Source organism: Halichoeres trimaculatus, unplaced genomic scaffold (assembly GCF_033239565.1).
Source record: "Halichoeres trimaculatus isolate MK-OKI-2021-1 unplaced genomic scaffold, fHalTri1.1 fHalTri1_scaffold_1, whole genome shotgun sequence".
Taxonomy (NCBI): Eukaryota; Metazoa; Chordata; class Actinopteri; order Labriformes; family Labridae; genus Halichoeres; species Halichoeres trimaculatus.
In genome coordinates this window covers 34,374,290-34,388,109 of record NW_027437179.1, presented here as the reverse complement: position 1 = coordinate 34,388,109, position 13,820 = coordinate 34,374,290, and the positions used below count along the sequence as shown (strand labels likewise).

The 13,820-nt window shown below is 39.8% G+C and overlaps 2 protein-coding genes across 2 annotated transcripts in view; one reads left to right on the top strand and one right to left on the bottom strand.

Annotated features, from left to right (window-relative positions):
• Window positions 1–8,614, bottom strand: part of pacsin1b (protein kinase C and casein kinase substrate in neurons 1b) — a 34,987-nt gene extending 26,373 nt beyond the window's left edge. Inside the window, exon 1 of the mRNA XM_074678057.1 lies at window positions 8,464–8,614. The gene's annotated coding sequence lies outside the window, so the exon portion shown is untranslated. The remainder of the gene's footprint in view (window positions 1–8,463) is intronic.
• An 801-nt stretch (window positions 8,615–9,415) lies between these two features.
• rps10 (ribosomal protein S10) lies at window positions 9,416–13,501 on the top strand. The gene is made up of 6 exons (XM_074673210.1): window positions 9,416–9,436; window positions 9,904–10,053; window positions 11,017–11,191; window positions 12,642–12,722; window positions 13,045–13,100; window positions 13,376–13,501. Exons 2-6 carry the CDS (start codon window positions 9,904–9,906, stop codon window positions 13,418–13,420), a joined length of 507 nt encoding a protein of 168 aa, XP_074529311.1. The 5' UTR covers window positions 9,416–9,436; the 3' UTR covers window positions 13,421–13,501.
• The last annotated feature ends 319 nt before the right edge of the window (window positions 13,502–13,820 follow it).

Here is a 13,820-nt window from a genome sequence, read left to right as displayed (position 1 = left end):
CCAAAGTTTTGCTTGGGACGAGTACACATTTGACCAATCTAAACGCTAGTTATTGACATGCCACATACCAAAACATTCAACAAGGCAGACCCCTTGATTGTGCACCTGGTTATTATGAGAAAAGACAAGAATTATAAAGACAATGTTTGGAGGAGTTTGCCCTTGATGTGCATAGACAGGCTCGTCTAAATTCACCTTCAAATTTTTCGCAATTTTGTGCCGTTTTTTTCGTGTCCTCACTGGTGTGCAAAGGGCTTTAATTGAACTTTAATGGGCTCCGACAAGGATTTTTTTTCTTCAAACTTGATGTGGCCTGTCTATGTTTTGCCTCTTGTTTCCACTTTTCTTCTGTTATTCTTGACTAAATAAAAAGTATCAAAAATGTTTTGGAAATGAGTCAAGGAATATATTTCTATGCTGGGGTTAAACTGCAGAGCACTTCTTACTATTCTGTGTGGCCCCAGTATCTCACACTTAAGAGTTTGCACAAATTCAATCAACTCAAAGGCGAGAGCGGGGAGAACCTTCTGTGCTCTCCATCCCTGTTAGTTTGTGATCAATCACCTTTTTAATCCCTCAGGCCACAGCAGAGAGGCGGAGCAGGACAGGCCTTTAATTGAAGCTCCTCTGGTTCAGCTGCATGACTGGACGTGTGAACACACACTCAGTGAGGCCGATGATACACTGGGCAGGGAAATGGAAGTGACTCATTTAGAGGCAGTGCAGCTGTTAGGAGCTAAAAGCCACACAAACATAAATTTATACATACACACACAAAAAGCCTCTGTTTTTGTTGATGCGAAAGTGGAGCCCTCAGGGTGTTAGAGATCCATGAGACAGACAGTTACACCATGAAAACTCTTAATCACTTTAGTCTCCATTACAGCACACAAATTATTTCAAAAGTTCAGAAAAACAGAGCTCAAATAAGTCTATCTGTTAATTAATACAGAATCTGAACATTTAGATTTGGTAATTATTGGGTTTCACTCACGAAAAACAAATATTACTCTGTGTGTCCTCTCAAATAAGTTAATCCGGCGCTTAGGGATGTTTGCTTTCACATATTTAACCATAAAACTGTGTCACTGCTGCCATTCAGCACCAGGATTACCAGTTAGTCAAGCTGTTTATTGATAGTTTTGTTATTTTGGCTCAAAACACATGCCATATGTTGTGTCTAAGCTCACTAATCGCCAGCTCGAGTCAGTGACTACAGCCAAAATAGGCATCATACTTCTCAAACATTAATCTCATAATGTGGTGAAGTTTGGCAGAATTTTAATCTAGAAAATTGGGATAAAGTTATTTAATGGCAGGCACTCACAGGCAAGACTGGAGTATGCATAACCAGCCCAGACATGAGGACGTTGACCTGCGGGGAAGACCGCAGGCTGGTAGACGTAGCACTGCTAACAGTAGCCTCACTTGACAAACCAGTTTGACATTGTTTGCCTCCAGACGCGGCTGTCATGAATAACGGCAGAACTCAGCAGCAGACTGAGTGAGGTTGGATGCCAAAAGGGAAGATTCTATTTAAATTTTGCAGAAAAACTAGAGATGCTGGTTGGTGGGCTCAGAACCTGGCAGGTGTGGAGTGAAAAGGTTGGTACAAGGATGCAGGAGGGTTCTTGTAGGAGTCTGTGATTGCCTGATGGCAGACAGTGCAGAGAGAGCAGAGAAAGCAAACAAACGTCTCAGAGGAGGATCCAGAGTTGAATAGACTGCCCTCAGATTTGACTCTTAACTTTCTTACGTCAAGTCAGACAGAATTTTAATTTCCCTTCAAATGACTTGGAAATCAGATGCAAACAGCCCTTGGTTGCCAAACATGATAGTAAAGAAATGTTGTGGGGTAAAATGAAGAATCCAAAGATGTTACTTTTAAAATCAAGAAAGTAAAAGAAGCTGTTCCTCCTCCACCCTCTATAAACCAAAAGAAAGATTATGTAGGTCTAAATCTTGATCCTGAAGGTAACTGGATTTGGTTTAAGTTTCTGAAGATGTTTTATCGCTTGTCTAAACTCTTTGGCTTCCAGGGCACAGATGTGAAATATGCCTCTGTGGGTAATCAGTATGCTCTTGATCACAGTAACTATAGTGTTGACTATCATGGTGGTTACTGTTAACTTGTTTCCTCCTTAAATTTTAAACATCCACTGTCGTAGGAGAGTCAATTGTGGAACTCTTTCAGACGAGAGGCAAAAACTAGGGATGTCCCGAAACACATTTTTTTAACTTCCGATCTGATCCGATTTTTTCGTGATATGTTTTACCGATACCGATCTAATCAAATACGATACTTTTCTCTGATAAATCCGGTACTCTGTTTGGTGATAACTTTGTAGATGACAAATCATATTTTTTGTATTAAAGTGAGCCCTGTTGGTATCTCCTCGAGGAACTCTCCTTTTACAAATGTTGCAAGACGCTGTTTTACTGTGATTGCTTTCCAAAGAGAAGTCCCACACAGCGGACATGTTTGCAACATGGTTTAATTCATAGCAGCTGTAAAGCGTGACGGTGCTAAAAACACATGAAAACTGGATTGGTTACGATCATTTAACGAAATACGATACTATCCAATCCTCCAAGAGTAGCCATATTGGGCATCAATATCGATCAGCGTACCAGATCGAGACATTCCTAGCAAAAACATTTTCAAGTACTTTAACCGAGTCCACCTTTAGACAAGGATTCAGAACACTGTGACCTGATGACACTCAGTTTAGAGTGACTACTAGGATTTGCAAAAGAGCCTGTAGTAGCTCAGCTAGTTTCAGTTTCAGCCTCCCAGTTGGAATCTGAAGCTTTTCACAGAAACTAACTAAAATCTTTAAATTATCCATTAGTGCTTTATAAAGCTGTAGAAAACCATTTCCCATCCATCATTTCATTAACTGAGTGACTAAATATGATTCAATAAAATAATAATTTCAGGACATTAACTGTTAACTGCAGCTCTGCTTAGAGAATGCAGACGTGTCTCTCTCTGCACCACACAGACCCCATCTTTAACAAACCCAGTCACCATGGCAACATCAAGCCCTCATCCTCCCTCCTCCTCTTGCTGCGAAGCTCCTCACTGACACCATAAATCTGACACGCTCTGGCCTCAGAGGAGTGGAGCAAACCCTCAGCCAAAAGCCTCTGATAGCCTCTCCTTGTTCCTCTTCAGCTGTGAGAAGCTTTTATAGAGCTCAGACCGCAGCAGAGAGCAGATACACAGCGATTCATTACACTCCGGGAGATGGAAACATGCATGTATCCACAGGATGTAGATTCATAATAACCTTTCCCACGACACTCGCTCGATGGTACTCTTAGCAGCAGCCTGAGCTGAATAACATTAGACTGAAATGTGTCCATTGATTCTTTTCAACCCTTTTTATCTCCTGACCGTATAAATGAGGTCATATTTTCCTATCTCCTAATCACATAGCAAGTAAAGGCCTTAATGTTAAAAGCTGTAAGCTGTAGCACTTGATCTATTTCAGCTTTTCAACAAGTGATGCTGAGAATCAAAGAGCAGGTCTGTCGAAGGCTGATCCAAAAAGTAAAATAAAATGTGCTTTCAATGCTACAGGATGAATTCAGTGCAGCAGTTTTATGAAGTGAACATTCTGGATGAATCTTTGTCCCTGACCTCAGACAAAGTGACTGTGTGTGAATGAGGAAATCATCCGACAGTGACCTGAATGCACCTCTGTACTGGGGAGCTGCATGGCTGCACAGTGCTGTGTGAAGCTGCTGATATGCAGCCTGCTGCTGAGATTCTGCTGATTCAGACTCTATAGGTCGCTGCAGTGAACCCACAGAGTACAGACACAACAGGGGATTTCTAATAAGCGTGCAGAGAGAAATGTAAAACTTGTCCTGAAGGTAGCATAGTGTGCTGGGTTTGCCATTCATGACTGATTTAGTGACTGAACTTCAGGTAGAGAGTGGAACATGCTGACTTTGACAAGTATAGAATGCATTACAATGTTTTCTTAATTAATTATTTGTTGGTTATAGCATTTTTAAAGAGGGGTATTGTGCTCCCCAACATTTCGAACATGGATACAAGGTAATGCTGGAGGTTTAAAGTAAACACTGTTGAAGTGTAGAAACCCCTGAATCTGTCTACTCCTTAAACAGTTAGCTCTAAAATCAGCATGAGGACTAGCCAATCAGAGGGGGGGGGGGTTTGTGAGGCAGGGAGTCTTTAAGGCCATGTCCACACTTAGCCAGGTATTTAGGAAAACACATGTATTTTTATGCGTTTACGGCTGTCGTCCACATTAAACTGCAGTTTTATGTCACCGAAAACAATGTTTTCTAAAAACTCCGGCCAAAGTGGAGATTTGGAAAACTCCGGTTTCATGGTTTCGTGTGGACACTGGTAAACGGAGTTTTCGGTTCTTAAACACAGCTGAACGACTGGGGCTCATTCTGGTTGGCTGACACAGGTTTTACGTCTGGAAAATACTGCCCGTTATGGGTTTGGCATGCCTCGAATCGCACTCACCTGTGGATTTACCCGATGCGTGTGGACAGAAGTATTTTAAAAATGAACGAGGGGGGGGGTTGTTTTTTTTTTAAATACCAGGCTATGTGTGGACATGGCTTAAGAGACAGCACTCAAAACAAAGTGTTTCAGACAGACGCTAAATTCAGGCTTTTTTTTGTAACACCAGTATGTTAACAATAGGGAATTGGGGTCTCTTTGAGCTTTTAATCATGTAAAGCTACAACATAGGCACCACAGGGACGGTAACCCCAGGTTCACTCAGGACTGAACAAAAAAGTTTTTTTTTCAAGACACATGGATTCATTTCAAACAAGAATAAATTCAAACATTATTGTTTATATACATGAAGTTATGCTGCATGAAAAACATGTTACAATTTCAATTAGCAGATGCTTTTGTCCAAAGCTATGTACAATGTTGAGCACTTGGGGGGTATGGTACCTTGCTCAAGGGCACCTCGACAGTGCACAGGAAATAATGCTGACACCTCTCCAACTATCAGCCGAATTCCCAATCTTGGTCCATGCCAGAACTTGAACCAATGACCCTCCGGTTACTCACCCAAATCCCTATGGACAGAGTGAGCAACTGCAGCCACTCTACTGTATTCTTCCTGTCACCATTTGTTCCTCTTTGCCCTCCTTCATCTCTCTCCCTCTGAGAAAAACTGAAACAAAAAACCAGCCCCAATGAAGTTGTCACTTCATTTTTGTTGACACTCAGGACACAAATTGTCAAAAGATGAATTCAGCTTTCTTGAAAATAAGTTTAGCTATCTCTGTATTGAAAGTGAATAGTTGCACTTTTTGGTGTGATTCCTCTCTGAATGCACGGCGAGCTGCAAAATGTGTGTCAACAGAAGCAGTCAGTCGTATCCGTTTTTTTTTCTTCCTTTAACAGGGCTGCCTGCCATCCTCCACACATACAAATGACAGAATCTCATCCTCTCCCAAGGCAAGAATATTGTTATCTCGTGTCTGTCTGCCACTAACAGTTCAAATGTCGCTTTGCTGTGGCCTGTAATGACAGCTCTTTCCTCCTTTATCTCTGTAAAACTCCAACACAGCTCTACAAACTCCCTGAATCTTTTCACATGAGCTGTAAGAGACGACAGAGGATAAAAACCCCTGGCCCTTTAATGTAATGAAGCCTGGGTTTCTCCCATGATCCCATGTGAGGATCTGATCTCAGGCTCCAGTTACCTCCTGGTTCAGACAGAAACCACAGACATAGTCAGCACAGTTTCTGAATACATACTCACACAATTAAGATGAATATTGTACAAAAAAACAAACATTTTAGTTACTATTTAACAGATTAAAAAAAATGTATTTGATTAATTTTGAATCTTTGTGTTGCCTTCCCTTATCTACCACAGCAAACTCAGTGTGTTTGGATTGTGGACAAGGAGAGATGTTTATGGACATTGTAAATGGAATAAACTAAATGGACTGTATTGATATAACGCTTCCTTTAGTCTTGAGTGGATCACTCAAAGTACTTTTACATTACATATAACATTTATCCTTTCACACCACATCCATACACTGATCGAAGGCTGCCTATCTTCTCTTCTGTTTGGTAATCACTGACCTTTTTGCTGCCTAAACATCCGTTTGGAAATAGAAAGAAATTAGTGGACGTGTATGAGGAAATTGGACATGGATTTAGAAATTGTGGATGTTCTCAGAGGTTATGACAATTTCAGTTTGATTGATACAACCGTGACATGGATGGAAAAATCTCAGGATGTCTAGGACAAACAGAAAAGAATAAGTACTTAAACTGCTTTCAATCATGTATTGACAGGCTGGGCTTCGTGTTACATGCAGAGCTTGTAAGTACAAATGGGAACACACAATGGTGTTTAAATCCCAGTGGGAACAACATGGTTCCATCCATAATTATTTCTACAGAAACAAAATGAAATGGGGGGCGAGGGGTTTAGTCTGATTAATTACATTAGGCTCATCTGTTGGTGCTGCAACAAAAACAGGGAGGAGCAGAACACAGCACAGCAAATTAAATGACTGTCTCGTGTTTGTCATATGAAGTGATCCAATCAGGGACTCTGTGTTATTTCTCCTCTCTAAATGACCAGCGGGTATGAAATATTTCAGTGATACTTTCACATACTCAGCCACAGAGACACAAATTAAGCATAGCCCTTTGCTTTAAGCCTATGAAATGTCCTGCTGTTGCACTTACTACCAAAGGGAAGAGAAATGATAATAAGTCTTTGGTCCTGAATTGAAAACACATTTTAAATTGGAATGATCTCCTTTAGAGAATGTTTGTTTTCTTTGTTTTTTTAATGCAGTTTAATGAGTCAGGTCTTTGGTCTTTAGAAACTAGATGAGGTGTTTTTTCCAACAATAATCCTACCAGCAGAAAAGAAAAGACACTAACTACTATCTTAATTATTATTCTGAACAACACTCTAATTTTGCAGAAAAAATATTACAATTCCTAAATTGTTTAAATATGTCATCAGACTGCCCAATTATACAACAGACCAGGTATCATATCCTCCTGTTAGAAACGTTACAGTTTCTTTTCAACAGATGCAAAGAGTGTTGAGCTGCAGCTAACAATTACTTCACTGAAAATTATTGTGATGCTTATTTCATGAATAATCTCTTAGGTCTTGTGTCTTAGTGTCCACTACTGTTTCCAAAGCTGAAGACACTGTCTTTGGTCCACAGTCCAAAGATACTTAGTTCACTGTCAAAAAGGGAAACTTTCCTAAGTCAGACACAAGCTAATAAATAACTGGAATCCCTCATTTGTTGGTCAGGCTGACAACTCCATGTTTGTGAGTCTGATTAACATGTTCAGCCTGAATATATTTGTGAAAAGACTGAATGAGTCAGCCTACTCCATCAAAGCAGGAGAGGCTGACGGGTCCTGACTCCTCACTCAAGAAGAATAAGTCCCACACCTGCAAAGTACGAGCTCACGTTTTCCCCCACCTCTAACTCGTGCTAAATAAGGGGCCCCTGACAGACATCTGACCTGTTTTTAGCACAGAAGGAGTGATCCCAGGATGCTGATTTAGTATAAAAGGCAAAAAGATACAGAATATTTACAAACATTAGGTTATTTTATAAATGTGCTTTAAGATTGAGAAAAACTCAAACTGAATGTCACGCATAAAAACAGCAGGATGGCCCTTTAAGAGAGACTTAGGAACTCAGTGTTATTTGAATAAATTAACTGCTGTTGCAGGCATGCATCCAGCACGTGCTGCAGTTATTTAATTATTATTTCAATATCTCTGAACCACAGCTTCCAGTACATGCAGTGTTTGCAGCAGCCAGTTGTGCAGCTGTGCTGTACACCAGGCCCCGTTCAGAACCGTGGACAGAGCTCTGTGTGATCAGATGGGGGTCAGCACCTCACAGTAGCCCTGATCCACCACCAGCTGCTCTCCAATGATAAATCAGAGAAATGTGCTGGTTTGGAGGAAACAGAGTCTTCCCCAGAGACAAGCTTTTAACCACAGACATCCCCCTGCCCTCTGCTGCAGCCTGTACACTCTACTTTTGCTGCTGTGGACTGCATTTGATTATGGGAACAATTAAAAAAAAAAAACAGTTCTCTCTTGTCAAATTCACTTAAAAGCAATACTGATTCATTTCTATTCAAGGCGAGTATCATGAAGCAGGGGAGAGTCACGATGTTGGTTCAACTTACATCTCCAGAATGTCAGGTTTTGTGATGAAAACATACTGTTTGTTAACTTAAACTCACATTTCGTATAACTTTAAATGATACTGGCTTTAATTCATCGCCAGAAACACCAACACTGGCTGAAAAAGCCTGCTCCTCAGCCGTTAGGGGATGTAACGGTTCAGCAATATCAGATGCAGCTACTTATTTAGTACCAACCCAAAGTAGCTGTTTAAACTGTGAAAAGTTGCAGTTGATAAATGTCAAAATGTACATACCGATACGAATTTAATCCTGCTTCTTTGAATGCTTTAAAATGCAATCATTGTCCTCATCCGCAGGGTCTCCCTCGGTTCTATCGCCGGTAGATGTACCGCTGAAAGGAGCCGCCAGATGGGGGAGGGTCCGCCAGTTAGAGTCAAGACAGCGGCCACAACGGTTAGCGTAACTTCCGGGAAGCGCTTTCAAAATAAACACTTAAAGTCGGCACAACGAAGCTGTATAAAATATACCGGAAATGATCGTTTTCAAAGATAATGAACGATTATTAAATCTTAAAAACAGAAAACATGTATACAGCAAAAACATGTCAAAACAGTGTATTTTGCAAAGAGGCAATTAAGCATTGAAAACAATACTTCCCTTATACTTTATTTCTGTGAACGTTTTAAAAACTTTTTATAAACATTTTAGCAAGTTTTGTACTGTGATATTAAAATGAAAAGGTGACAGTTACGAAATGTTATTTATCCAAAGATTTAATATGAAGCTGTTCAAAGACAGCCAAAAACTCCCTGATCATCACAGTATTTCTCTGTTTGCTGCTCGCAATAACTTCAAGTAGAAATTTAAGGACTAAAAAAAAACAGGTTTGTCTGGATGGATAAAATGAATAAGCACTTTCTAAAGCTTGTAAATGACACTTTTCTGTTGAAGTTTAAGGAGTACAGAATTCAGTCACTCTTTAACCTTTTGAAAATCAAGAGTTTTTCTAGGGATTGTGTCCTGGGTATACGGTTCCCTTTTCAAAAAACTGAATTCTTTATTTTTAATTATTATGTCAATGGCTCAGAATGCGTTCTCATAATCAGTATTAATTGAGAAGCATTCAGTGATGGCCTTACCAACCTATAGTTTCCCTCCCCACCAGCAGAGGGCGACACATCTCCAGCAGATTCAGTCGGGGCGAATAAACCTTCCTGATCACCAGCAGACGGTCCTTCCGGCTCCGGTCCCATATCAAGTGGAAAGGTAATACCAAACCCGGCGTAGAAATCTAAATATATCTTTGACATCTCATGGTCTTTAAGCTCATCACATGAATTTATTGACTGTTATTGATATAGTTATATAGTTCGCAAATGTATTTTAGCTATTAACACTCTGTAATCACAGATATTTCACTTAGATGTTGGGAAGTAACCCTGGCTCTGATGCTCGCCTACGACTGCCATTTTTGCCCGCTAATGTGTTCCGATATAAAAAGAGTCAGTGTGTTTGCAACGAGTGGCAGTAATTCCGTATTCATTAAAGAAATATGAGTGAAAATATTCACTTAGGCGCCCGCCTAAAGACTTTCTCAAACGGTGAATGATTTCCGTTGAAACATAGCTAAGTGGCTAACCAGTTAGCATGCTATCACAGAGGAAGTCAAGGGAAGATGCTAACATCGTCCATGTGTGAAATAATGAACCGGTATATTGTGTCACTTACTCCAGATGCTGATGCCCAAGAAGAATCGCATTGCTATCTATGAGCTCCTCTTCAAGGAGGGAGTCATGGTGGCTAAAAAAGATGTCCACCTGGCCAAGCATCCCGAGCTTGCTGACAAGAATGTGCCCAACCTTCATGTGATGAAAGCGATGCAGGTGAGAAACAGGACGATGATGGCGTATCAGTAAGTTCTTCTGAATATAGATCTGGAGAGAAGGCAGCTAACTTGATCTTTTGTCATATTGAATGTGGGGGAATTGTATGGAAACCCAGAGTGGACATGCATCCTATGCAATAAATGTACTGTGCTGTCCCATGAAACTGAGATAACGTCTACTCAGTGTCCCAATCGTAAACCAGTTTATCTCACAAGTTATGATCACATGGGGTTGTAAGTGGTCACTGGTGATTTAGGTTGGTCTACGACATGCCATGCCACCTTTGTGAGAGAAGACGAGGTTTATTATTTTATAGGGTGTAAATATGATGGAAAAGTGTTGGATTTCAGTACCAAACATGTATAATATTTCAGATGATCAACTCATTGTGTTAGGGTTATCTTAGGACAAGACCACAGGCAGCTCTGGGCAGCATTTAAACATAGTTTCAACAATCAGAATAATTACACACAAGCTTTGCACAAAGATAATGCTTTATACAGCACTAAGTAAAATTAGCAGCTTGGGAGTAAGGGAGGAAGCTTGATTTGGGTATGTTCTGAGGTCTGTGATCAGTTGACAGTACAGTGGTCTTATCTAACAAAGAGCAGAACTATCTGGAGACAAAGGAGATGGAAAACCTGAGATATTGGGTAATATGAGAAGTACGTAATCCTTGATCATTTTTAAAATTGCAGCAATTTTAACCATCATAGTGTGTTCATGGTTTAGGATTGCTGGCTGAAGCATTTCTTTTAACATTTAGAAACTGAGGTCCAATGTATTACAAAATAAAGTTTGTCTTTTTGAACCATTTGTGTTGCTAGAATAAAAGAGCTTAACTCAAAGAAGGGTATAATTTAGTAAATCACAATTGGTCAAAGTTACTTTTTGTCAAATGGGTCATGGCTGAAGTTGGTGATGAAAACTAATATATGATCTATTTGTGCCCACTTCCAGTCCTTGAAGTCCTGTGGGTATGTCAAGGAGCAATTTGCCTGGCGTCACTTCTACTGGTACCTCACCAATGAGGGTATCCAGTACCTGAGGGACTTCCTCCACCTTCCTCCCGAGATTGTGCCCGCCACCCTGCGTCGCCAGACCCGCCCTGAGACCGCAAGGCCCAGGCCCAAGGGTAAGATCTTGAATGCACACTGTGGGAATTAAATATAACTTGATTTCCTTTTTTTTTTTTTTTTTTGATTAATCATACATTCTATTTTTCATCAAGATGCTTTTAATGTTTCTTTCATGGTTAAAACAGTTAGTGCTACTATATTATAAAGTTGTTTGGGGTTGAAGCTTTCCTAAAAAGATCAACCTTTAAATTTAGAACCTGTTTTGACGAAATGTAAGTGGTAATCTGGTTGTACCATGGCTCTGTTGTCATATCAGATACTCTCTGAGATGATTTTTTCCATGTGTGCATCAGCTGCAGATGACCCTGAATTGAACCTTATTTGGATTGGCTCAGGAACTATGTAGAGAATGCATTAAATATCAAAGGTTGGGTCTTCCTGGAAATTAAACTAGATATTAAATTAGATTGCAAGTCCTCAGGTCCCGTCACTGCGCTCTGACCTTTTATGGCATTTTGCAAAGGTGTTAATAGTGTACCTCGGGCTCTGTTGAAGTACAGGATTACACTGAATCGTGGCAGAATTACAGTCTTGCAGGATCTAACACCTTTTTTAGAACTGCAGAAGCTCAATATATTATTTTAATAATAGAGTATTTTATTTTAATAGCACAGTATTTACATTTTAAACAATAACAAGTGAGTGGATTACAAGAAAATGTGTGTATGAAAGCAGATTTTGAGCCACGATGAAATAGAAGAATAGTTTCCGCCAGTCCGTGGCTTTTTTTGTTTAGTTATTTATTTTTAAAAAGAACACAATATCTTTTCAGCATAATATGTTCAAGATTGATTAGTTGGTTTGACCAATAAAACACACTGTGTGTCTGAGCCTAACAGTAGAGTAATTCAATTGATAATTTTAATTTTTGTTTTAAAAAAATATTTATTTAATATTTAAATTTGCCTTCTCCAGATCATGAGATCTTTGATGCAGTGTCTCTTTTCTGAAAGACAGGATGGTGTCATCTTCATAGTTTGTCTTCAAAGTGGCCTCTCATCTGCAGTCATGCTTTGCAATATTAGATGGTACTATCTGTTAAAATCCCATTAACTGATAATAATCAGACACTAGAGAATCATAGACATTAAGTTAGCAGCAATTAAGTGCAGAAGAAGATGTGACAACATCACAATCAGGGATTATGTTTCCCCACAAGAATTCAGATACCCTGGTATCTCAAAGAGGGGCGCCAGAGGACAGTTTTTTGTCATAATGGCTGTTCTCTTTCAGAGCTCATGTGTACTAAGTAAATGTGCCACTGATGGTGGGGCTCAGTCAGTGGAGCAGGCATTCCTGTCTCTCATAAAAAACAGCCCCCAAAATGGTCAGTAATAATAAAAAAACTCTGTAACACTCTTCAGAGATAACCTCAGATTTCATCTTTTCTTAAAGTTAAGTGTTAACCGTGGCGACTTGGACCTAATGTGTAACTTGTGTCTGTAGGAATGGAGGGAGAGAGGCCTGCTCGCCTTACTCGTGGTGGTGAGGCTGACAGAGATTCATACAGGCGATCTGCTGCACCCCGTGAGTACACTTCTTATCAAAATAACTTGAGTTACTTGTGTGATTGTGTGATCTGATTTTAAAGTTGGAATTACACGTTTTTTGGCCATCTGAGCGACAGTTATGGTTTTCAGCAATCAATGCCTTATTACTATAGGACTGGGTGGTTCAACAACAATTGTCCAGATATTACCATTCGATTAAAAAAATGTTTAAAACCAGTTAACTATTCAAACCTATGTATTTTATTTTGGACGGTTTAGTTTGTTTTTGCTCTTGCTGGTATGTTGTAAGATTTAAGTCAAACAGTGATGCTAACTTGGTGGGATCTCTTGTTTTATAGCTGGTGCTGACAAGAAAGCAGAGGCTGGTGCTGGAGCTGCCACAGAGTTCCAGTTTGTAAGTACCACTTCTGTCATATTTACACAGTTTGATTTCTTTAAACTCCTGTTCTAAGTTCAGGTTGAGTTTACTTGTAGTCTGAAGTCATTTTTATTGAGGAATGTTTCCAACAACTATTATAAAATGTTTCTGTGAGCTTGTGGGTGCGGTTTAACAGCATGTTAAACAAAGAATACCAGAAAGCTAATTATAGTTCACCCTCATGCAGCTACAGAATGTAATTATTCAGGTTGACTTGTGCATTGACGGACTTTTCAACCTCTGTGTTGCAGAGAGGCGGCTTCGGACGCGGCAGAGGAGGACAGCAGCCTCAGTAATTTTCACTCGCTCTTTCTGTATAATAAAGAAAATCAAAATACAAAATATCTGGATCAGTGTTTTTTTATTTCATGAATTTATGATGACTTAGTTTGTCAATATCAGATCTTTGGTTTCATGCTGAGCAGAGGAGTAATGTCTAGTTTAAATTTAGGAAATTGGGATCAGATATTTTACCATAAATGTGATTCCACAGAATGTGAAATGGACTGAAAAGAGATCATTGTTTCTCACCCGTTTTCTGTCATTAAGGGGAAAGTTGGCCATACTAGAGCAAAGGAAGCACCTAAGAGTCAATCTGGGGGAGTCTGCACATAGTTAGACAATGCTGGGGGGTATGGTGGCTTGCAATGTACATTAACACTTTGGTCAGGCTTGGTCCTTTAAGGTCAGTGCAGT